General features: G+C 36.4%; 1 protein-coding gene across 5 annotated transcripts in view; it reads right to left on the bottom strand.

The window, feature by feature from the left end:
* Positions 1-26,091, bottom strand: part of MRPL1 (mitochondrial ribosomal protein L1) — a 101,174-nt gene that overhangs the window by 32,738 nt on the left and 42,345 nt on the right. For all 5 annotated transcript variants that reach the window (XM_024754139.1, XM_024754140.1, XM_024754141.1 and 2 more), the window contains 6 exons: positions 24,765-24,876; positions 17,686-17,944; positions 15,220-15,303; positions 13,798-13,869; positions 10,112-10,223; positions 3,976-4,082 (listed from right to left, as the gene is read on the bottom strand). In XM_024754139.1, the coding sequence (XP_024609907.1) occupies positions 3,976-4,082; positions 10,112-10,223; positions 13,798-13,869; positions 15,220-15,303; positions 17,686-17,944; positions 24,765-24,876 (746 nt within the window). The remainder of the gene's footprint in view (positions 1-3,975; positions 4,083-10,111; positions 10,224-13,797; positions 13,870-15,219; positions 15,304-17,685; positions 17,945-24,764; positions 24,877-26,091) is intronic.

Raw genomic sequence — 26,091 nt, 5'->3', positions numbered from 1 at the left:
TCTTTAACAACTACAATAATGTTGAGCATCTTTCAATATGTTTGTCATTTGTCTGCCATGTGTTTGTCACCCCTTAGTGAGTTGTGTTCAAATCTTTTGATTTTTAAAACTGGATTGTTTTATTGTTGAGTTTTAAGAGTTCTTTATATATCGTGGATTTATCAGACAGATGATTTACAAGTATTTTATCCCAATCTGCAATTTACCTTTTCATTCTCTTAACAGTATCTTTTAAAGAGAAAAAGCTTTTAATTTTTAAAAAGTACAATTTATCAATTTGTTCTTTCGTGGATCATGCTGTTGGTGTCATATCTAAGAAATTATTCCCTGACCCAACATTTTCTTCCAGAAGTTTTATAATTTTAAGCTTTACATTTAGGTCTTTGACACATTTTGAGGTAATTATATATGGTATGAAGTGTGGATCAAAGTTCATTTTATCAGATACAGATATCTAATTGTTCCAGTGCCGTTTGTTGAAAAGACTTGTTTCGCCATTAAAAATGCTTTTGCATCTTGTTTTAAATCAGTTGTCCATATGTGTTTTGTCCTTTTTTTTTTTTTGGACTCTCTATTCTGCTCCACTGATTGTTTTGTCTCTTTTGACATCAACATCACATTGTCTTAATTCCTGTAGCTTTATAAATCTTGAAATCAGATAGACATCCAACTTTGTCCTTTGTTAAAGATGTTCTGGCTAGTCTAGATCCTTTGTATTTTCACATGAATTTTAGAATCATGTCAATTCTACAAAAGACCTTAATGAGATTTTGACTGAGAATGTACTGAATCTATACATTACTTCGGGGATAACTGACACCTTAACAATATTAAGTTTACTAATCCCTGAACATGATTCATTCCATCATTTATTTAGATCTTCTTTATTTAATTTCTCTCCACTATGTTTTGAAGTTTCCAGTGTATGGATCTTTCACATCTTTTGTCAGATTTATCCCTAAGTATTTCATATGTTTTAATACCACTATAAATGGTATTCTTAGTTTTAAATTTTAATTTGTAAATGTTCATTGCTGTTATATAGAAGCAAACTGATTTCTGTATATTGATCTTGTATCCTTCAACTTACTTAACTCACTTCCTTGTTCTAGTATCTAGATCATGTCATCCTTTGAAAAATGAGTTTTACTTCTTCCTTTCTAATCTGCTGCCTCTTTTTTTTGCCTGACTACACCAGTTAGAATCCCTAGATTAATGTTGAACAGAAGTGGTGAGAGTGGATATCCTTATCTTGTTCCTGATCTTAGGAGGAAAGCATTCAGCCTTTCATCACTATGATATCAGCTGTTGCTTTTTCTTAGATGCCCTTTTTCTGGTTGAGGACATTAACTTCTATTCCTAGTTTTCTGAGACATTTTAGTCAGGAACAAGTGTTGGATTCTGTCAAATGTTTTCTCTGTATCTACTGAGATGATCACATGACTTTTGATTTTTAGTGTGTTAATGTGGTAAATTATAATGATTGATTGTTGAATGTTAAACTAACCTTGAATTCCTAGGATAAGCCCTACTCGGTCATGATATGCTATTCTTTTTACACATTGCTGGATTCTATTTGCTAAAGTTTAGTTTATAATTTTAATATCTACATTCATGAATGATGCTGGACTGTCATTTCCTTTGTCTGGTTTTGGTATCAAGGTAATGCTAATTGCTTTAGGTGGGAGAGTAAATCAGGTCCCTGTTACTCCATCTTAGCCAGAAGTAGAATTCTGTTTAATAGTTATTAGGTCATTATCTCATCTACTCCTTCCTAATCTAGAAAGTATATATCATTATCAACATCATTCTACATACATGGAAAATGGGGAATGGGGGAAAACTGAGGCTCAGAGAGCAAGGTAACACAGTTCTAATCTGGAACTAGGATTTGAATCCACATGTATGAATCTAAAACCCATTCTCTTAACCTCCTACTATACTATACTATTTAAATAGTACTCAGAAAAGATTCTCTTGAGACACACAGATTAATTTCTTTTTCATTAAGAAAAAGCATTATATCTCTAAAAGATCCAGGTCGTCTGGTCTGGAGCCCATGTCTTAATCACTATGGTATTTGTTAAAAAGAATGAATGAGACGCCATGGTTTCTTATACACTGAGTTAGAATCTATATAAACTATTAACACTACTCAATATACTGAAAACATTACTTAAGAAAAAAGATACATCTAGGAAGAAAGAGTCTTATAAAGATACTTTACAGACCTAAACAGACCAACTAAAACAGTAACAATAGGTGTTATCATTCTAAAATTTTATTTAATCTTCGATACCACATTGTGAAATAGATATTACTATATAAATTTTATAGATGAGGAAATTTGAGACACAACAACATTAAGAAACTTGTTTGGGAGGAGGGGCAATATACGAGTAAGGGGTTAAGAGGTACAAACTATTACATATAAAATAAGCTACCAGGATATATTGTACAACATGGGGAATATAAACAATATTTTATAATAACTATAAATGGATTATAACTTCTAAAAATTGTGAGTCACTATATTGTACACCTGTAACTTATATAATATTGTACATCAACCATACTTCAATTAAAGAAACATTTAAAAAAAAAAGAAGAACAGAAACTTGTCTAAAATCTGCCATCCCTTAAGTAGCAGAACAGGTATTCAAGCCCAAGTCTCTACAGCTCTAGAATAGTCTCTTAAAATTTGTATTTGGTTTTCTGTTTGTGTTTCACATTGCAATGTTGCCATCCCTGAGAAACAAGACACACTGCCAAGGGCCTTTTGGGAACAAGGAAATTCCAACATCAGATTCAAGCAGAGCTCAACGCCAACTGAATTAGAGCTAAACTTTGATGATAATGAAGGCGAAGGGGGGTTTCCCAATCCCTGACTGGATTAAACTTGCTTTGCCCCCTTTCTAAAGCAAGTTTTCCTTCCATAAAACTAGATAAGTTCCTTTTATATATTTCTGATGATTTACAATAGGTACAGCTCGATGAGTTTGGACTACTAGTGGTGGGCTATAATACAGAACTGCTCTCAGGAGTAGGATGGAAGGAGGAATAATAGCTCTTCAAATAACTCCAGTCACGAGGCAAGACAGGCTAAAGAGCCTGGACTCTGGAGGAGACTCCCAAGGTTCAAATACCAAGTGTGCCTCATACTAGCTGTGAGACACTGGAAACATTACTTAACCTCTTTGGGCTTCCAGCCCTTCACCTATAAATTAGAGATGATAATTTACCTCTTATAGGGTTCAGGATTAAAAGACAGAATATATGAAAAATGTCTGGAATAGCACCTAGCACTTGGTAGGCACTGTTTAAATTTGGCTAACAATATTATTATTATTCCTATAGTTACTGCACAGGAAAAAATTACATACATTAAATAGGCATGTTAGAAATTCTGTAGGATTAAGAAATATTAGCAAAAAACTATATCTTTTGAAACACAGTCCTATAAAAATCTGATTTAGCTATATTAGTGTCCCAAAAATGGCTTTGGAAATTAATTTCCAGCATCTTCTATAAGTGGGCAAACAGCTTTTAAAACACAAGCAGGGATAATCAGAAACAATTCATTAAAATAAAGCAAATTACTCAATTCCATTAAAGTAGCATTAAATACTTACTATGGACTCAGCATTATGCAATACTCTATAAGGTACATGTAAGATCTAGCCCCAACTCCCAAAATGCTTAAAATATTAGCAAAAATAACATAGAATAGACTAGTAAGGCAAAGTACAAGTAAATGTCAGACAGTGGCACATAACTCTAGAAAAGAAGGAATTCTAAAGCACCACTAAAATTTATGAATTCAACTCATCAAAAAATTATCTATGTATATATTTAGTGCCACTTCTAATGCTACTGACAAGGACAAGTTCAAAGGGCTGGTAAGTTATAAATTATTAATGAATCACTTAAGCAAAAAATAAAAGGGGTTACTGAATAATTTTCACTATAACTTACTGTTCCTATTTTGGTCTCCAGAAAGTTCTCCCTTTCTTCATCTACCTTAATTTCATGTCCAGTTTTAAATAATTCAAGCATTTTGGGGATGTCTCGGCCAATGGAATCTGGTTAGAAAAGGAGAAAATCCAAAGTTATCATTACATCTAAACAAGTAGCAAAAATTACTGAGTAAGAAAAACATTCAGGGCTTCCCTGGTGGCGCAGTGGTTGAGAGTCTGCCTGCCGATGCGGGGGACACGGGTTTGTGCCCCGGTCCGGGAAGATCCCACATGCCGCGGAGCGGCTGGGCCCGTGAGCCACGGCCGCTGAGCCTGCGCGTCTGGAGCCTGTGCTCCGCAACGGGAGAGGCCACAACAGTGAGAGGCCCGTGTACCGCAAAAAAAAAAAAAAAAAAAGAGAGAGAAACATTCAACCAAGTTAAGATATAAAAAATGATTTGTGGCAGAGAGCCTTTAGGGTGGCCCATTTCCTGGTGTTCATGCCTTTGTATTATCCCTTCCCCTTGCATATGGATGAGAGTTGCAACGTGCTTCTAAGCAAGAGACAGTATGATTATGCATACCTGATTACATTACATAAAACTGCAATGCCTATCTTGGGGGAGTCTCTCTTCCTACTGGCTTTGAAAAAGCAAGCTACAATGTTGTGAGGGCATATGGAGAGAGCCATGGGTCAAGAAACTGAGATCCTCAGTCCAGAAACCTGCAAGGAACTGGATTCTGCCAAAAAGCCACATGAATCTGGAAGGGAACTTCCCCCGGTCAAGTCTCAGATAAAATCACAGCCCCAGCTGACACCTTGATTGTAGCTTTATGAGACCCTGAAGCAGAGAACCTAGCTTAGCTGTATACATATTCCTGACACACAGAAGCTAACATGGTAACTGTGTGTTGTTTTAAGCCACTAAATTTGTGATATTATTGTTGTACAGTAATAAATAACTAATAAATAAGTATATACAGTGATGATGCTTATACTTTAGAAACACTGATGACAAATTAAAATAAAACCTATAAAATAACAAATGATAAAAGCTGACACTGGAGTCTTGAAATCTTTGAAGAACATTTTACTTACCTTTGTGTGAAATTTGTCTGACCTGCCTTACCATAAAGAAGGGAAGGAACTAGAAAAGTAGCAAGATCTAGCAGTAGAAATAATACCTCAGTGAGTGGTACAATCTGGAAGCAGCTCATTGCTGCACAAATGGTTACAGAAGCTGGCAGGAAGAAAGAGTTAAGAATTGAGACTCTATTGGATTCAAATGTCACTTTGTCCTCCATTAGGGTGGAAAAAAAGATGCAACTGAATAAAGAAAGGAGAAAAAAGGAATCAAGGTAAAAACTAAGAATTTTCAAAGGACCATGGAGGAGATTCCAAACATAAACTATACCTTCCTAATCTTTAATCATTAACATTTGAACTCAAATTCAACACATAAAATAATATATATTTTTTAGTTTTACTTTAACCTTTTTTTAAATTTGTTTTTTATTGAAGTATAGTTGAATTACAATGCTGTGTTAACTACTGCTCTATAGCAAAGTGACTCAGTTATACATATATGTATTCTTTTCCATTATGGTTTATCACAGGATATTGAATATAGTTCCCTGTGCTGTACAGTAGGACCTTGTTGTTTATCCATTATATATATACCAGTTTGCATCTGCTAATCCCAAACTTCCAATCCAACCCTCTCCCATCCCTCTCCCCCTCGGCAATCACCAGTCTACTCTATGTCCCTGATTCTGTCTCTGTTTCACAGATAGGTTCATTTGTGTCATATTTTAGATTCCACAAATAAGTGATATCATATGGTATTTGTCTTTCTCTTTCTGACTTACTTCACTTAGTATGATAAACTCTAGTTGCACACATACTTCTAATATTCCACAATACCATACCTTAACCTGAAAAAATTTCAATTTTGTACCTAGAAAATGTGATTTATTTGAAGGGTAAGAAGTACAATAAGGAACATACCACTAGAGACACACCACTCTCAGTGTGTCTCCAGCAGCTCTTCCCATAATAAGTCAATATGAAAATCTCATTATATACAGCCACTATGGAAAACAGTATGGAGGTTCCTCAAAAAACTAAAAATAGAATTACCATATGATCCAGCAATCCCACTCCTGGGCATATATCCAGACAAAACTATAATTCAAAAAAATACATGGGGACTTCCCTGGTGGCACAGTGGTTAAGAATCTGCCTCCCAATGCAGGGGACACAGGTTCAAGCCCTGGTCCAGGAAGATCCCACATGCTGCAGAGCAACTAAGCCTGTGCGCCACAACTACTGAAGCCCGCACGCCCTAGAGCCCGTGCTCTGCAACAGGAGAAGCCACCACAGTGAGAAGCCTGCACACCTCAACGAAGACTAGCCCCCACTCGCCGAAACTAGAGAAAGCCTGCGCACAGCAATGAAGACCCAACGCAGCCAAAAAAACCCCACAATAATGAGAAATCCGATGATAATGGGAAGTGGAGATTAATATTTTATATAGGATGGTTACAGAAGGCCTCTCTGTTTAATGTGATATTTGAATAAGAATGTGAGCCAGGCAAATTAGCAGAGAGCATTACAGACAGATGGGACAATGAGTCCAAAGACCTGAGAAGGAAGAACACTTAGTGCATATAAAGAAGGGCAAAGAGGCCACTATGGCTGGAGTAAGGTAAATGAAGAAGAGCAACAGAACCAGCTGTAATGTATCAATAATTCATCTATAATAATTATAATCATACCTAATCATCATTGGAGTCTTTCACACATAGTTTTTAAACTAGCACATGAGAGAGGGAAATTTAGAAAAATTTCAAATTGGTTACCCTGCAAAAATTCCCTGTGTTTTAGCATTTTTCTTTATATAATCAAATTGTTTCAATAATACAAGCAATACTCTGAAGTACAGCATGTCAATCTATGAGTTAAAAATAATTTACATTAGATTTCAATAATTTTATATCCATTACTCTCAAATATGATACAATACCAACTTCCATACAGAAAGCAGTGTCCTACTCAGTATGAATACTCTTTGGACAAGTCTGCGGGAATATCCTTTTGACAAGACTCCAGCTGGAGCACTGATGTTCAATCCTAAGAACTATGTGTTAAGAGGAACACACAGTAGTGGGTCCAGTTTTCTAATTATATCCCTTACCTGCCAACAACTTAGTATGCTTTAAAAGAATTCAACTATTTCCACATATGCCATAGTACCTACTATGGCTTAATATGCGTAATAGAAAACTGATTCCATTAAGTCAAGGTATTTTTCATACTAGTATTTTTTGTTTAGTAAATGCTAAAAAATAAGATTAGGAATAAAGAAAATCAAAAAATATCAATAAGATATATCTATATTAGATATGAAAGAATTTCAGAGGGCATTTGTATCGTGGAGAAAAAAAAGCTAAGTTGACACGCAAAATGAAGGCCAATTTCTTCCAAGAAATTTTAAAAAGCAAGTTTTAAATGTCGTTTTTTTAATGAGATAAAAAAGAAATACTCAGAAAACAAGCCAAATGTGCACTGGAAAAATAGAGAACTTGCCTATAGTTACGTAAGCAATTAAAATAAAACAAATAAAACTGCAGCATTAAACATGCTGCAAAATGTGCACATTCGATCCAGCCAAGTTGGTTACACCCACTCCCACTAGAAAAACAAAATGTAAGATAAAATGGGAAACTAATGAGCTCAGCTGCAGGGGCCTGTTTGTTTGTTTTTTAATTCCATCCATTTGCTCAAAACGTAATTTCTATTTTACCCTTACGTCTTTTGTTGGATGTAAGGGGAATCAAATGTTCCTAAACAAGATTCTGAATAAGCTCTAAAAATGCATAATACAAGCTTCATTTGTTCTAATGCACATCTGGTGTATTCTGTTTTCACATTTTTGACAGGTTAATCATTTGTCTTCATGTTTAAAGAAGACAAATGTTTTGCCAGTGCTGTTAAGCAGATCGTGTGGGGCTGAAAAGAAAAAGTTAGGGAAGGAGAAAGGTCTGCCTGGTTTTCCAAGATGATTTGTTAAGCAAATTGGGGGGGCTGGGCGGGGAGAACATACCTAGGTAACTTGACATGGTATACACAAGCTATGATTCATTATGAAAGCAGAAACAAAGCCCACTAGTAAAAATAAACATTTTCAAAAGAAACTTTCCTTATTTGAAATAAAGAAATGTTATCTGAAAACCTTTCAGTCCCAAATTTTACAATGAAAATGGTAATAAGAAACCTCAACGCTAAAGAGAATTGAGGCCAAAAGAGTTATTCAAAGAATGGATAAAGCAGCAAAGGTAACAAAATTAATTTCTGTGAAAAACCAGTTAACCATGCAAAGCGAGGAGCAAGCTGAATACAGATATATTAGTATTCAGTTTCAGTTTTAATTGACTATATTTAATATTGTTTGGCTTTGTTGAGCTTGAATTTAATTAGAAAAAAATATGAGAATTATTTTCAAATTCAACTGCAACTCTGGTTTAATTTTTAAAATAATGTTCAATTTCAGGTCCTACTTAGGAAAGAATGTAAGCGTGCTTCCATGAAAACACACACTACTGTATTGGAAATTCCTAACAAAAAGTGTCAAACCTCAGTCCAATATCTCAAAAGGATGTGTTATTCAATGCAGGCTATCAAGAATAAACAAAACACTAGTACAACAAAACTGAAGAGCACATTTGAATTTGCTTACAGCATAGAACATGATCTATAATTCAGATGAGCATTAGTGGCTATCATGTATGAAGAATTTTTTTTAGCTCAACTAGAGTTAAAATTTGAAGACCAATCTACTAAAATGATTGTAAAATACTTGCTCTTTTACCTTATAAAATTTTATTTGAAATAACGTCTATCTATAGCAGATATCCAGCACCATCTAAAAGAAACAATGTCTGCAAATGAACTTCCTTTTCCTCCCAAATCTACTCCCTGTTTCCATTAATGACATCAACTTATTAGGAGAGATCCCAAGGTTTAAATCTCAGCATCATTTGACTCTTCCCTTTCTCTCTCTCAACATGTCCGTTCCTAACTACTTAGTGCAAAGTCCTATTATCTTTGACATCTGTCCTCTTCACTCCAGTCTCATTATGAAGACTTTAGTTTAAACATTACCTTTATTAGTCTCTGGCAATTGCACCTGAACTAGTCTCCCTGCCTCTACTTTTGATTCATGCCAATACATCTTACAAACTCTTGCTAAATTAAAGCTCTGGAGAATCCCCCACCTTAAAAACTTCTAAGAGATTCCTGCTGAATACAGAATAAAAGTCCAAATGTATTAGGATCTTATTCAAGATTCTGCTCAACACGGCATCAATCTACCCGTCCAACATATTCTCTTTCATTTCATAGGGGTACCATTCACTACAGCCAAAGAGAACTAATTGATATTTCTGGGATGTAGCCTATAATTTCTAACTTACTTCAGTGTCTATGATTAACAGATTCTTTCCACTTAAAATAAAATCCCCCTTAATCTGATCACCAAATTATTCAAGGTACAGTTTAAATGTCACCCCCTTCAGGGTGCCTTCTCTGATTTCTCCACCTACGTATAAATTCCTCCTCTACTGAACACCTACAGCACCTTGTGAATTTATCATATAATACTTCATACTTTATAACAAGGCTATTTATGTAGCACCCTTACTTCTCTTACTAGGTTTCATAAGGGGGAAATATCCACAAGGGAAAAGTTGCTCAAGGGAAATAACTGCAGAACCATACACAGTAAGCATTCATACATATATGTTGAATGCTAACATAAATGAGCATACATGTTATATTGATTAAGAGGTATAAAATAGTATGATGATAACATACGTAGTGGGTAATATGTTCCACTAATTTAAAACTAGAATATGGTCTAAATTTAAAGATCTGGTATTATAAAGTCACTAGGTCTTCAAATTACATTAAATCACCAATATTAATGCCAAAGGAAAAAAAATATTAAATCCATATGTTCCTATATAACACAAAACTCAAACACCAGAACATATTATTTATTCTACACATATATTAGCAATTTTGTTTTCTAACTAAACATATATATAGAAAGTTGTTGATAGCATACTGAAATAGTAAAAGAATTCTCCCTTACTTCGAGTAAGCTTAGGAAATCTGTTTTTCAGTTTCTTCCTTAATGGATTAAGCTCCGGCATTATTTCTGGAACAGCTACATAAAAGTCTGGTTGAATTTCATCATCCAAAATCTAAAAATCAGGGGGGAAAAGATATCCTTAGATTGTATAAAAAGATTTATCCTTCTAAAAATAAAGTCTAATGTAGCAATAATTTCCCTTATAATTTAGAAAATAGCTATTAAGCACAATTCTTTAACCACAAGGATCATTTGAACACATTTATCAATTATGAAAACCATCAGAAGCAAAACATTTTCTGATATTTTCTTTTAAAAATAGCCACATCCATTAAAAACAAACAAACAAACATTTAATGGGCTTAACTCTTCCATGGCGTTATGTTTGGCAAAGTGTTACAAGCTAGAACATATCACTGATGTGTACACAGCTCATATAGTCCCACAAAGCTGAATTCATACGTCCATCAAAACTGAAGGAATATGTTGAAAATTTTGTAATAGATCACATGTAAAATTAATAACCACTAGCTGCCAAATCACTAGCAACTACACTGTTTTCCTAAATTTGGAGCATCAGGAGAACTGAATCTATAACTATTTTCACAAAGAATTGAAACCAAAATTCTCTTTGCCTCCAAAAAATGAAAGAGGAGTGGAATGGTCAAAGACAAGTTTACTTATAGTTTATTATCCATACTCTATTTCTATTCTAAGAGCAAAGAAAATAATTTCAATTTTTAAAAGACATTTTAAATTAATTCAGGCAGGCACCCAAAATAATTGTTTTACTCCTACAGTATACTCCATTTAAAAATTCAGTTGATTATAAAATGAAGCAACTTTTTAGAACAATACTGCCTGGACAACAAATATTTTACCAATGATTTTTTTGCATAAAGTCTTATCACAGTATGTCATTCAAAGCCTTGGTTTGGGGTTACACACTGAACTGTAAAAACCTGGACCCTGGCAAAATTAAGTGTGATTCTGGAATTTTATCTTCCTGTTACTATTTCTTCTTTTTACAAATTCTTTACTCTCTAAACTACATACTGTGCTCCCCTAAACAATAACAACTTACTTTAAAAGAGAACTTATAACATGCCAAGCATTCTGCTAAGCATCATACATGGTTTAGTTCATCAAGTCTTTACAATAAATCTACAAAGAAAGTACTATTGACCACACATTCCAGATAAGGAAATGGAGGGCTTAAGGAGGACGAGTCAATCTGTGCACTTTTAAGAGGCAGACCCAGAACTGAAACACAGGCAGTGTGGTTCCAGAACCAGGGCTCTCATCACTAGAAGCAGAGGCAACTTTGAAATGTAAAAGAACTGTATGTGACATTTCTACTCCAACATCTTCTAATACTGATTCTAAAACATGTTCCTTTGAATTAAATTTAAAATTATGTTTGAAAGTTATACGATAGTTAACCTTAAGATCATATCATTGAATAATATAAAACTATATGGATGAAAAGCATGCATGCTTTAGAGACAAGTAAAAATGAAACTATTTAAAAATCCCTCAGAACCAAGCATACTTGTGATATTTCACAAGTATTGTAATTAAAGCAAAATGAATTTAGTAAATAAAGTCTTACCTAAGAAATGACTAAAAGTTCAGTAAATTCATCCTACATTTACCTATTATAAGCACTAAGTAAAACAGTATTGATATTTAATTAAAAAAACAAGAATGTGTAAAAAAAAATTGCAGCCATGATACTATTTACAAAACTGTACTGAATTTACTTCACAACCTGAATATCTTTTAAAAATAAAATGGATGAGTTTTAAAAGATACCAGGGGGTAATCTGCAAGAATATATTGGTTTTTATGCCTTATATAGGTGGCATTTTTCCCTCTAATAATAGATCATCAGTGGGGCACCTAAAGAGAAATTCTGTACCTGTAAAATTTTACTTACCAAATTTCAAAATGCACCTGGTTTCCTTATTTGGGTTACTTTTTTCAAAATATTTTATTTAATGAACTTAATGATACAGAATACTTTCTGCTCCCATACCATTTCTTTCTTGAGAAGTAACTTCTTACTTAACATTTAAGAAGTGGAGATATCTATTCTAACTCCACTGTTGCTATGACTGTTCTATAAGATACTCTTATGCTTGCGGAAGAAAACAGATGGAAGGCAGTACACAAGTTTAATAAGAATAGTTCGCTCTCTGACTCCGGGGTCCAAGCTACACTCTCAAATTCCAAAGAATATGTGGTATTGTTTATTTTTTAATATTAAAAGAATTTTAATAATCTTACTAAATTAAAATTTATGATACATGAGAGAGAATTGGGTACCACCCTCTGACTTTGACCTAGAAGCTGTATGAAAGTACAATCTCTTCATATTTTCCATTAGTTCTGCTCCCCAAAATAATTCTAGAGATTCTCCATAAAAATCCAGAATCCAGGGGCTTCCCTGGTGGCGCAGTGGTTGAGAGTCCGCCTGTCGAGGCAGGGGACATGGGTTCGTGTCCCGGTCCGGGAAGATCCCACATGCCGCGGAGCGGTTAGGCTCGTGAGCTATGGCCGCTGAGCCTGCGCGTCCGGAGCCTGTGCTCTGCAGCGGGTGAGGCCACAACAGTGAGAGGCCCGCGTACCGCAAAAAAAAAAAAAAAAAAAAAAAAAAAAAAAATCCAGAATCCACACCAAATTTAGAGAACTACTGGAGTAGAAAAAAACACACTACAAGCACTGTTGTGCTTGGTCCAGTTAATGGTCCAGTTAAAACTTCCCCCAAATCAAAATCTGGATACAGGACAAAAGATAAATTTTCATATCACTTTCTCCAGTTCTAAAAACAAAACAATAAGTATTCCACAGTCTAAAGGATTAAACTTAGAAGAGAAGATTTTAGAGAATGTTAGGGAAATCTTTTGTATTTCAGAAATAACTCCCAAAATTCAACAGATGTGCCTCTTCTCCCCACGTCTTTTTTTTTTTTTTTTTTGGCCACGTGGGATCTTAGTTCCTTCGTCAGTGAAAGTGAGGAGTCCTAACCACTGGACCACCAGAAAATTCCCTTCCCCACCTCTTTAAAAAAAAATCTTGTCTTTATTTCAAATGGGCTCCACAAATTCTTTGTTATTTTCCCAAGGCAGGCTATATAATCATTTTTTTGCCTCCATGCTAAGCCTACGTTACTTGAACTGATGAAGTTGGGGAGGTAAAAGTTAAGAGTAACTAAAAGTACCATACTATAGAGGTCAGATACTATCCTTTGTGATCTACTAAAGCAAATCACACTTTTCACTCCAAGAAAGCAAAACAAATATCTGACCTTCAAAACGTGAATAGAGATATCCATGTGTGCTACCTTTTGCACTTCATCTCAAATCTCACATTCAAAACCAGAAAGAGTCATACTGCCCTTTCCAGTCTACCCACAGAACTCTCACAAACATATAGGAAGCAAAGAAAAATAAATCACAATATAAATAAAGCATAGTTAATATCAGAAAGTCTGGATAGTTTTTTCTTAGCTTGATTTTGAGACTCAGAAGAGTAGGAAAATATTCCCCTGTTCTGTAAAGCTCTACTGACCATTGATCAAAAGATATGAACAGAGTGGTTATGTTCCACATGTAATAAATCAACAGATGGCAACGATAACAGAACAATTTCTATAACTAATGAACATGAAAACAATACTGTACCTTCTGAATCAGATTAGTTCCTCCTGCAAATGCAGCTCCATTTTCTTCTGCTATTTTTATCTCTGATGCATTCTACCAAAACACAATAGTATGAACATCAATCTTTAAGCAAATTCAGTCTGCTTTCAAGTATTTGTCAGAAATAATACCACAGTTCAAAATAAAAACTGGGGTTTTTTTTTTTACTTTTAATTGAATGTGCATCAATTTTCAACTAGATGCATCAGAGATATTACATCCAGAACAAGTTTAGTTTAGAGGTGATTAAAGTGTTTCTTGACTTAACATATGAGGAAACACATCAAAATGGCATATTAGGAACCCACCAAGTGGTCCTTAGTCTCCAATGCTATCAATACATCATCTTCCAAAAGTAAAAGATTAAAATATATTTAGTTTTGCTAATTTAAATGGAGACATTTTATCAAACCAATATACAAGAGTAAAATTTTTTTAATTTAAGAAACGAGAACCGAAATTTAGCCTATTGTCTGAAAATTCAAAAGAAAAATGCACAGTATTAGGGTTTTTTTTTTCTATATGTTCCATTCATGCCATTTGGTTTTACTGTGAAAACATATCACTCCCTTATTTACTCAAGTTTTGTGGCATTCCAAGAGCTATATTCTCTACTTTCCTAGGAAAAGAGTAAAGAATTTCTTCATTGAAAGTGAGACAGATAGAGAGGAATCAAAACACCTTATAAAACAAATTCATGAACATGTTATAAACAAATGTTTATAATACAAAAAGAATGACAAAGAGCTGTATTACTACACTTGTTATCGCCTTGACTTTCTTGACTTTCCAGACTAGACCATTTTAAGGTTTCTATGTCTTCATAGCACTAAATGGGCCCACTGCTTTAATGTCAATGTTATTCTTGTTTGAAGAGCTTCAGTAGGAAGCAGCAGCTAGTAGGATAAATTCTATACTTCTCTTCAGTTTCTTGTGAGAAACATAATATGGTAGATGAATAATGATGAAGTTAACGTTGTGGCTTAGCTCTTTCTCAAGCTAATCAGAAGGACCAACCTCAAATAAGTCATCTAATTGCTTTGAGCTTCATGTGGGGAAAATAAGTCTAGAGGAATGCTAAAGTTTCCTCTAACTCTACTCATTCAGTTATTCTTTTTTTTTTTTTTTTTTGCGGTACGTAGGCCTCTCACTGTTGTGGCCTCTCCCATTACGGAGCACAGGCTCCGGACGCACAGGCTCAGCAGCCATGGCTCACGGGCCCAGCCGCTCCGCGGCATGTGGGATCCTCCCGGACCGGGGCACGAACCCGTGTCCCCTGCATCGGCAGATGGACTCTCAACCACTGCGCCACCAGGGAAGCCCTCATTCAGTTATTCTAATCATTGACTAATGTAATATGTAAAAAAAATTAAACGATATAAAAAGTTGACAAAGGTTACTCACCCCTGTAAATACAGCAACTTTACTGGTCTCTGAAACAAATGGGTATGGCAAACTAAGAACACTGGCAAACGGCTCCACTTTTTTCTAAATACACAACAATGGAAAATCAATTATGAAAAATTCATTCAGCTTTTCTATATCTGAAATATTCACTGGTTACACTTTAAGGCATAAGAGATTATATTTCTTTTGTAAGAAATCCTAATAAAAATCTAAATCTCTCTCCCCAGCTCCATACTTCCACAGCACTTGGCTTCTATCTCTACATCATTCATCACAGTCTCTCACATATTAACAGATAAGTTTGCACAATCCATATCTTCCCCAGCACCTAGTACAATGCTTTCCACATGACGGATGCCAATAAATGTTTGCTGCCCTGAATTAAATTCAAAAGAAGGTGTAATTTTTTTTAATAGCATCAAGCAGGACGTGTATATAGCTATGCATATTGAACAATATCCAGCTGATCTGTTCAGTAGGTCACCCCTAATTTCCATTACTGGCTCTAAACAATCAGGTAAATCAGATGATATTAACTATAAATCCAAGATTGATTGCCAAACCTGAAAGGCTCTTCTGAGTGGGTCTATTTTGAAATTACCTGGACCACCCACCACTTTCAGATATATTTGGGAAGCCAGTTGGAAAATCCCAAATAAATAACGGAATGCATGTGAGGTGCCCTAATACAGGTGGAGTTTCTACACGGCCTCAGAACTAATATGTTCAGTCATTGGGTCAAGGACCTGTCTAGGTCTATGGCTCAGATCTCTTAGGGAGACGTCACAGGGAAACAAGTTCTAGGCCCATAGTTTTGGTGCGGCCTTAAGGTCTGGAAGAAAGAGAAAAGGAGTTGCTCCCTAATTAAACTGATTGAAAGATTATATTTTTAGAAAAGCTTTGCATAGATATAATCTCCTGAGAATTTCTTTTCAGACAAGAAGGCACAAACTCTTAAGCACACTTTATATCAGACATGCAACTCAGTTTTACTGACTGGCATTCCTTTGCCATTAACATGTCACAACTGACTTCAGTAAATTTTTCAGTGGCAAGCAATCACAATAGCATCCCCTGGGGGAATGCTGGCTTGTTTTACAAGCACTCTATCAATAACAAAAAATGTCTCAGGAAAACAACTGTACCCTTCCAATGTTATTAGTTTACAAGTGGCTTCCATTTATGAAATGAAACCTGTGGTCATACAAGACTTCGTTATAAACTACATTAATGGTTGACTGAGAAAGTGATTATCTTGGACAGTACAACAATTTAAAATAAAAGAACAGTAACACTATGGTATAAAATAAAATTACAACAGGGCTGGTATGAACTATAATAAATAAGAACTAAGAAATGAGACAGACCTTGGTTCAAATCCTAACTCCACCCCCTACTCTGTGACCTTGAGCAAGTTACTTCACTTTCTGTGTCTCAGCTTCCTCTTCTGAGATTATTATAGAATTAAATGAGCAAATGCATGCAAAGCATTTAGCACTGTGGCTGGTACACAGAAAGTTTCCAGTAAATGTTTATCGTTATTATTAAACTCTTACCAAATCCTTCACTATCATCTCATTTAATCCTCACTATAACCAAATGAACTAATAAGCATTTTATCCCCCTTTATAAAGAGAGGAAAAAACTGAGATTTAGAGAGGTTAAACCAAAAGCTTAAAGAGCAGGTAACTGGTGATGCCAGGATTCTGGTCTGTACTGTAACCCGAATCCAGAGCCTATGCTCTTAAGCACTATGCTGTACTGCCTCCTTCTACGTGCTCAATTAATTGTTGTCGTTGAGGTTGTTAAATTGTATTCAAAACTATATACCTTCTAGTTTGACCCAAAAAAGACATTCTCGGAGTAAAAATTAAAATATCATCTCCAAAAAACTCAGACTTAAGTGAGAAGCTTATAAAATTTAGAGCTGTAATGGACCTCAAATCTAATCTAGTGTTTTTCCCACTTTTAGAATTTTATAAACAAATGGAACTGCAATATATAAACAGACAAAGTAGAAAGGTTCTGGCTGAGATGAGAGTAAGGGGCTTGGAACTCCACCCAAACTTACTCTCAACTTTAGGATTCTAAGGAACATCTGAAGGCTACTAAGCTAATCCAAAGTCCTCATTTACAGAGAAGGAACAACATACCCAGGCAGCCTAAGTCATTTTTCAAAGTTACAGCAATACCTCAATTAATTTTAACACTACTTCTAATGAAATTTATACCAGTGACTTTCAGATGAAGAGGAGATATATGTTCATCAATTCTGCAGAGTACATTCAACATTTTATCTTATATTTGGAAAATTAAGACAAACAAACATATTTTTCAACCTAAAGTTCAGAAAGAGCACAAGATTTTCTAAAAAGTATTACAGGAGACAAAAATTGTTTAAATGAAGAAACAGCAATTCTTTCAACCACTGTTCACAAATAAATTTTAATTGAGTCTACATACCTTCTTCCCCAGTGTCATATCCAGTGTCAAATCAAGATAGACACCTTGCTTTGGATTAGTAAAGTCCAGAACTTGAAATTTCTTAAGTAAGTGAATAGCTTTCTCCACCTCATATATCTGCCTTGGATATAAGCGTTTTAGGTAGACATCATCTTCAGGTTCACCTTCCATAAAGGGATATGACTTTATTTTTTCTATCTCATCTTTTTTCTCATCCGATGCTTTTTCTTTGGCACCTTTTTTTGTTTTCTTTGCAGGCCTTAAAAAAAAAAATTCAAGATCAGTTATCTCAATATGTAGTCCAAGAGACTTAAAAAAAAAGGCAATGGGGCTTCCCTGGTGGCGCAGTGGTTGAGAGTCCACCTGCCAATGCAGGGGACACGGGTTCGTGCCCTGGTCCGGGAAGATCCCACATGCCCCGGAGCGGCTGGGCCCGTGAGCCATGGCCACTGAGCCTGCGCGTCCGGAGCCTGTGCTCCGCAATGGGAGAGGCCACAACAGTGAGAACCCCGCATACCGCAAAAAAAAAAAGGCAATGTACATTAGACCAAAAAAAGACAAAAGATAAAGTTTATTTTAATTCAAAAGCATAGATTATTTTATAGTTTTTCTAGTGCAACAAATATTAAGTGAACTTTTGAACTGTTTGCAATTGATACAAAGTTGGATAAGGCATTGATGTTGCTCTCCAGAAACTTAGAGGAGACAGACATGCAAAGAGATAATTTCAATATGATGTGGTAAATACTTTGAGAATGTTATCAGGGCCATAGGGAAAAGACATTAACCCTGCCTAGGAGGAAGGGAAGAGTTCTGAAAGAGATGACCCCAAAATCAATTCTTGAAGGATAAGGAAGAATTAGCCCAGATATATACCCAAGAGAAATGAAAATATATGACCACACAAACACTTGTACACAAATATTCATAGCAGCATTACTCAAAAGAGTCAAAAAGTAAAACAACCCAGATGTCCATCAACTGATGAATGGATACACAAAATGTGGTATATTCATACAGCAGAATATTAATAGGCAATGAAAGGAAATGAAGCACTGATACATGCTATAATTTGTATAAACCTTAAACACATTATGCTAAGTGAAAGAAGCCAGTCACAAAAGCACCACATGTTGTATGGTTCCAATTATAGTAAATATCAAGAATGGGCACATCTATAGAAACTGAAAGTAGATTTGGTGGTTGTCTAGGGCCAGGGGAGAGGGTTAAGGAAATGGGGAGCTACTGCTAATGGGCATGAGGTTTTGCGGGAAGATAATGAAAATGTTCTAAAACTAACTGTGGTGATGGTTGCACAATGCTGTGAATATACTAAAAACCACTGAATTGTACACTTTATATGGGTGAATTGTTTGGTACGTAAATTATATAGCAATAAAGCTATAGAGTTACCCAGGCAAAGAAACAATGTAATAAAAGTACTGAGGCATGATAAACAGAATGGTACATAAGGGGAGCTATTATAAGTTCTAGCTGACTAGAGCAGGGGTTGGTAAACTTTTTCTGTAAGGGATCAGAGAGCAAATATTTTACGGTCTCTTGTCTCAATGACTCAACTCTGCCATTGTAATGTGAAAGCAGCCACAGCCGATTCAAAAATGAATGAGTGTATCTCTGTTCCAATAAAACTTTATTTATGAACACTGGTTTAAATTTTATAATTTTCATGTGTCACAAAATACTGTTCCTTTTTTTCCCCTAATCACTTAAAAATGTGAAAAACATTCTCAGCTCATGAACTGTACAAAAATAGATGGCAGGCCAGATTTTTTGGCCCACTGGCCATATTTTGCTGACTCCTGAACTAAAGGTAAAGCAAAAGGCAGGAAACAGCAGCACATGAGGCTGGCAGATCTAGATCACAGAGAGCCTCCTCTAGAAGCAATGAGAAGCCACTGAACAGGAGTGGGATCTGTATTTCAGGTAGAGTATTCTGGCTGCAATATAAGGGATGGATTTGACGGAAGCTAGATTGGAGACAATTAAGAGGCAACTCGCTCCCTCTCTTCTTAAGGAGGTATGACAGCCTGAACCAGAGCAGTGATGGTAATAGGCTGGACAGATTACAGAGATATTTTACAAGGTAAATATTGAAGATAGGGAAAGGGGAAAGAGAAGACTCTAGAATACTTCGTAGGGTTCTGGCTTGGGTGACTAGAGTAGTATCATTAACTAAAACCAGAAATAAAGAAAGCAAAACAGGTTTCTTATGAGGAAGGTAGTCACAGAGATGAGTTCAGTTTGGGTAAACAGAGTTTGAGTGTGGGGTTAGTTGCATCACTGGCCCCAATTCCTTACCTCCTCTCTCTATTCAAGTCCCTCTGCTAAGTGACTCTGCAGTTCCTCCCAATTAAAAGGGTGGAGTATATTTCTCAGTGCCTTGATTTGGTCATGTGACTAGCAGACCAATAGAATAAAGCAAAAGTGACAGTTTCTATGCTCTAAGCTTAAGGCATAAGAGGCTTCATCTGCTTCCACTTGTAAGTTTGTATTTCTGCCATTTTCATAAGAACAGGACCGGGGTAGCCCAAGGTGGGAGGATGCGAGAAGTGTGAAACACAGCTGCCCCACAGAGCCCTTAGATTAGACAATTCTCAGCTGACCTGCAGCAGACTCATGGATGCACAGCAAGCCCAGCCAAGGTCATCAGAGACACCCATCCAAACCTAGCTTAGATCAGCTCACCCAGAGATGTGTGGGCAATGATAATTAATTATAAGGTAGTTTGTTACATAGCAAATGCTAACAAGATGCTTACAAACTAAGAAAATATGTTCAACAGAAAATTACAGGTAAGAGTTTGAAGTTAAGAAGTCAGAGCTAGAGGTGATATATTTTCTCAGCATTAATTCAAGTCACACCTTTAATCTTTTAACCATAAAAGTTTTAAATTAGTGAAATAATATTTTAGAAAGATGTCTGGGTTCTAAGGTAGACAGAATAATGGCTTCTCAAAGATGTCCGTATCTACCTGGCAAAAAGGACTCTGCAGATGGGATTAAGGTTAAAGAACTTGAGATGGGGAGATTATCCTGGACTACCCAGGTGGGCCCAAGTAACACAGTCCTTGAAAGCAGAGAAACTTTCCCCTTTCTCATCCACATCTGATAGAGATGGGAAGAGACAGGAGAAATCTGAGCATGAAAGGGACTCAATATGCCATTCCTAGCTTTGAAGACGGAGGAAGGGGGAGCCATGAGCCAAGGAATATGGGTAGCCTCTCGAGCTGGGAATGCAAGGAAACAGATTCTCCCCTAGAGCCTCCAGAAAGGAACAAAGCTCTGATGATTCCTTGATTTTAGTCCAGTGAGATCCATGTCAGAATTCTGACCTACGGAACTGCAAGATAATAAACTTGAGTTGTTTTAAGCCACGAGGTTTGTGGTAATTTGTTACAGCAGCAACAGAATACCAATATGGGGTCCTAGAAAATTTATGCAAAAGAAATGGATGACAGTAAAATGATATTTTAAAAAAGAACCTCAAAAACCAATCCAACATATAATTCCATTCTCACTTATAGCACTGGATGAATCCTTATTACCATAGCTAATAAGAGTATCCTCCCAACTAATAAGCAATTTGACAGTGCTCATTTTTAACGGGACACAGGTGTCCTACCACTGGACTGCTGACAAGTCTAAGTAGGTGCCTGAGTGGATGATGCGACATGCCCCAATGGTATCTGGGAGTACACCACAAAATCCTGAAACCTTCCAAACTGGAGAAATCACACTTTATATTTAGTAAAAGAGCAGTGAGGCCAATAGAAGAAGGAGCCTAGAGAGCCTGTTTTAGTAATAAACTCTCTAAGATTAACAAAGGAATAAATATTGTAACTATAACCTACAGATTTACTTTATGTAAATGCTGATTTCACCACTATATTTTTAACCATGACTGAACCTGTCCATTTAATTTGCAATTAGCAATATGAAGTCCCCAGAGGCTAAAATATGATTTTTAAAGTAATAAATATTTGCAAAACCCAATATAAGTCCGATACATAATGAGACTGAGTTGGGATATACAGCAGTTTACTTATTTATACTTTAGACCTTGTTTCACAAAATATTTCAGACGGTTCAGTGAAAATATTAAGTTACAAACAGAACACTATTTTAGTAAAAAGAAAAATAAAGTACATCATTATAACACAGAGCAAATAGGACTTTAAGGAAAACACTGTCTTCCAAAATTAATAAAAAACTGCAATTGAATAAAATCTGTCAATAATAATTAATTTTATAAACCCACCACCTGTTGTTTTCCATGACACTCCAAAAATTGTCTGCCTTTATTCATAAGAATCACATCCAGAAGAACTCTGTTGTTCATGCAATTATGTAAGGCCCTATCAGGAGAACTTAAATACTATGATTCTCAGAGAATAAAATAATCATATTAGAAAGGTTTTGGGGAAGGTGAGGGAGAAACACCTGGCAGTCTGAATTAGAGAGAACAGAATTTAGCTGTAGTTACCTGGGTAACTAAACCACACAGATTAAATGAGTAATAAGAGACTGTTTTCAGGTAATAACTTTCTCCCTGCTTCACCTGTCTCCTACCTCCAAGAGAATGAAAGGAAAAAATAATTCCACGGTCATACCCAAATAAAACAAGATAAGAAAAAAATCAGTGCTATAATAAAGCTCACTTCAAGATCCTTGAAGATCTGTGACCCCAGAGATCCAAGTCCTTTTAAGGCTGAAGAAGCCTTTACTTTGAGGAATTGGGGTGGAGGTAGGAGGGTACACAACCTCAGTCAAACTAAACTGAACTGAACAGAACTAAAGAGAAAATGCCTAGGGCATATAACTATTAATGGAATGCCAATGTTTGGAATTCTTACTTCTCAGTGTAATCACATAAATAAAATCACAAACACCCACCTTTGATGCTGGTTTATTCATTAAACTTAAATGCAGGGACTTCCTGGTGGCGCAATGAATAGGACTCCGCGCTCCCAATGCAGGGGGCCCAGGTTTAACCCCTGATCAGGGCACTAGATCCCACACACATGCTGCAACTAAAAGTTCGCATGCCACAACTAATGAGCCCACCTGCCACAACTAAGACCCCAAGCAACCAAATAAATAAATTAATTAATTAATTAAAAAAATAAACTAAATGCAGAAGTTTTGCTTATACCTAAAATGTAAAAACTGACAGAATAAAGCCTAGTCAATAATGATACAAATAAAAGCTGGAAAGAGCATTAACAATGACAGAGTCAGATAAAATCACAACTTTTCTTGAACGCATCACAGAGCTGAGATCGTAGGGCAACCAAACAGGTCTGAAATCTCCCCACCACCCCATTCCATATGCATACAGCCAGGAGGGTCTCACCTGTAGCAGAGAATAAGAGGAAGGCAAGCAGGCAGGAAAAAAAATCAGCTAAACTTTTAGCACTAACGTATAAACCCCCTGAGAGATCCAGACACAAGGGGAGTTCACATTCACTGTGTGGGCCTTTTCCACAGACCTCCACCAGATGCTCCCGGGAAAGACGGGAGCAGGCCAGGGGACTAGGGAGCCTCCTTCAAGGGTGCAGTATGGAGAAGATCAGCTACTACAGCTGGAAAGGCAAGTAACCCTGAAGCCCTCTAGGGCACAGGTAAACACCCACTGTATGTACGGAAATAAAAGAAGAAAAAAACACTAGAAAGAAGAAAAAACACTAAAACTTTTATCCTCGGGGATGGGGCAGGAAATAGTCCTGAGTACAGTATCATCTACCAATAAAGCTATGGAAGGGTCCAGGCACTACGGCACAAGACCTGCAATAGATACATACCATGGGGGGAGGAAGAGAAATACTGAGAAAACCTCATGCCCAAGGACCAGCAACAGTGGGCCTACTTAAGACAATGGCTGAACTTGGAAAACACAGAATCCCTTCTGCACCCATCACCAGCCTGACAAGCACTGAGTAATAAGCAATAGCAGTCTTCTACTTGGGGAGGAGCAAGAGTATGGAGAGTGACCCCCTTCTGAGGCACAGCTGCACAGGCAAGGTTGAAAACTGAGCACGGAACAGCAACACTGAGAAAAAAAAACCTTCCAGCAACCCAGCCCCCATCCTAGGCACAAGGTAACAGTACAGAAATCTGAAGCTGGTGGTGGTAACCATAGCAGTAACAAAACCAAACCCCAGCTCAACTTTTGACTGGATTGACTTAACACTGTGACAGAAGAGGCATGCCCATTTCCAGGCATAAATAGTATGTACTTTAGTCTCAACTGTTCGAACAAAATATCTAGCAGTCAATAAAATATTCTGAGATATACAAAGAAGCAAGAAAAAGAACCTATTGTCAAGAGAGAAGCAAAACCAGAGTCAGAGATGCCACTGGCAAACCATGAGTATATGCACATACACGCAGAAGAGAGGAGATTCAGAGTGGCAAGAGAGAAGAGAGAAGCAAGCACAAGCCCCTCTACCCTGTTTCAGATCCTGACAGAAAATCAGCCATGAAAAAACTATTTTTTTAGTATATTATAAAGTCAATACGTTAAAATATTAAAACCACAATTAAAATTGCGAATACTATGATTCTCATCAAGCTACTGAATAACTCATTGTTAGACATGGAAAAAATTATCTGCTAATAAATTTTCACAGTTTTTTAAAAACATGCATATTTCTTTTTTTTTTTTTTAATTAATTTATTTTATTTTTGGCTGTGTTGGGTCCCTGCCGCCTCGCGGGCCCTCTCTAGCTGCAGAAAGCAGGGGCTACCCCCCGCTGCAGTGCGCGGGCCTCCCACTGCTCCCGCCTCGGCGCATGGGGCTCTAGGCATGCAGGCTTCAGTAGTTGTGGCACGTGGGCTCTAGAGCGCAGGCTCAGTAGTTGTGGCACACGGGCTCAGCTGCTCCGCAGCATGTGGGATCTCCCTGGACCAGGGCTCGAACTCGTGTCCCCTGCACTGGCAGGTGGACCCTCAAACACTGTGCCACCAGGAAAGCCCCCCAAGCATATTGTTTTTTAATCAAAGATTTAAATGATAGCAGATGAAATAACTAAAAAAATAAAAACAAAACAAAAAACTTACCTTGTAGCAGCAGCAAAATGTCTGTTGGGCACCAGAACGTACACAGAACAAGGATAAAGAGATGTCTGAGAAGCCATCTTGGAAAGACTATGCCTTTGCTGATGTATCAAGACTTGAAAGAAAAAAAACATGTAAAATATTAATATCAATCACTACATACATAGTTTTTACATTCTCATGGTTTTCTAAAACAAAAATATTCAATATTTGTGAGTTAACCACAATCTTTAAAAAGTGTAAAAATGGAAACTGTACTTCTTGAAACTAAAGTCAAGTAAACATATCTAATTGAAGAATTCTGTCCTAATTTATTTTTAACTTAGTCTAGTTCAGGCTCAACAAAGTATGTTAGCTCTATTATTATAGATTATAAATACGTATCCTGAATTTTTAATTTAAATTTTAGTCTTCTTTTTTTTTTCTTGTATAGATAATACATTCAGGTTGCCCAAGGTACTTCTGAAGGATAAGAAAGTGGAGCGTACTGTCTTACCAGAGGTCAAGACTTGTTATAAAGCTATGGTAATTAAGACACTTTGGTATTGGCACAAGAAAAATAGACTAATGAAACAATAAACAGCCCAGCAACAAGCCCATGTACATATGGATACTGAAATATGACAGAGATGTTATTGCAAATCACTGTGCAAAGAATTCAATAAGTGGTGCTAAGACAAGTGATTATCAACAGGGAAAAGAGTATATTTAGATCCCTATTTCACACCACACACACACACACACACACACACACACACACACACACACGCAATCAATCAAATCTAGATGGACTAAGGACTTACATGTGAATGGCAAAACTTAAAGGATTTCAGAATATAGGAAAATATCTTTATGACCTCTGAGAAGGGAACAATTTCACAAACAAAATCCAAAAGCAGTAACCAAAAAGTGACTACATTAGTGTTAAGAACACCTGTTTATCAAAAGATACTTTAAAGAAAGTGAAAAGACAAGCCAAAAACTGGGAGATTATAATAGTAACATACATACTGGACTAAGGATTAATATCCAGAATATATAAGATCAACCCAATTGAAAAATAAACAAAAGAGATGAATAGACTTCTAACTGAAAATGAAATACAAATGATGCATAAACATATAAAAAATGTACAGTCTTGGGCTTCCCTGGTGGTATAGTGGTTGAGAGTCCGCCTGCTGGTGCAGGGGACATGGGTTTGTGCCCCGGTCCGGGAAGATCCCACATGCTGCGGAGCGGCTGGGCCCGTGAGCCATGGCCGCTGAGCCTGTGCTTCCGAGCCTGTGCTCCGTAATGGGAGAGGCCACAACAGTGAGAGGCCCACGTACGG

This window comes from Neophocaena asiaeorientalis, unplaced genomic scaffold, assembly GCF_003031525.2.
Source record: "Neophocaena asiaeorientalis asiaeorientalis breed wild unplaced genomic scaffold, Neophocaena_asiaeorientalis_V1.1 scaffold148, whole genome shotgun sequence".
Taxonomy (NCBI): domain Eukaryota; kingdom Metazoa; phylum Chordata; class Mammalia; order Artiodactyla; family Phocoenidae; genus Neophocaena; species Neophocaena asiaeorientalis.
The sequence above is the reverse complement of the archived record's forward strand: the minus strand, read 5'-3'. Positions and strand labels throughout refer to the sequence as shown.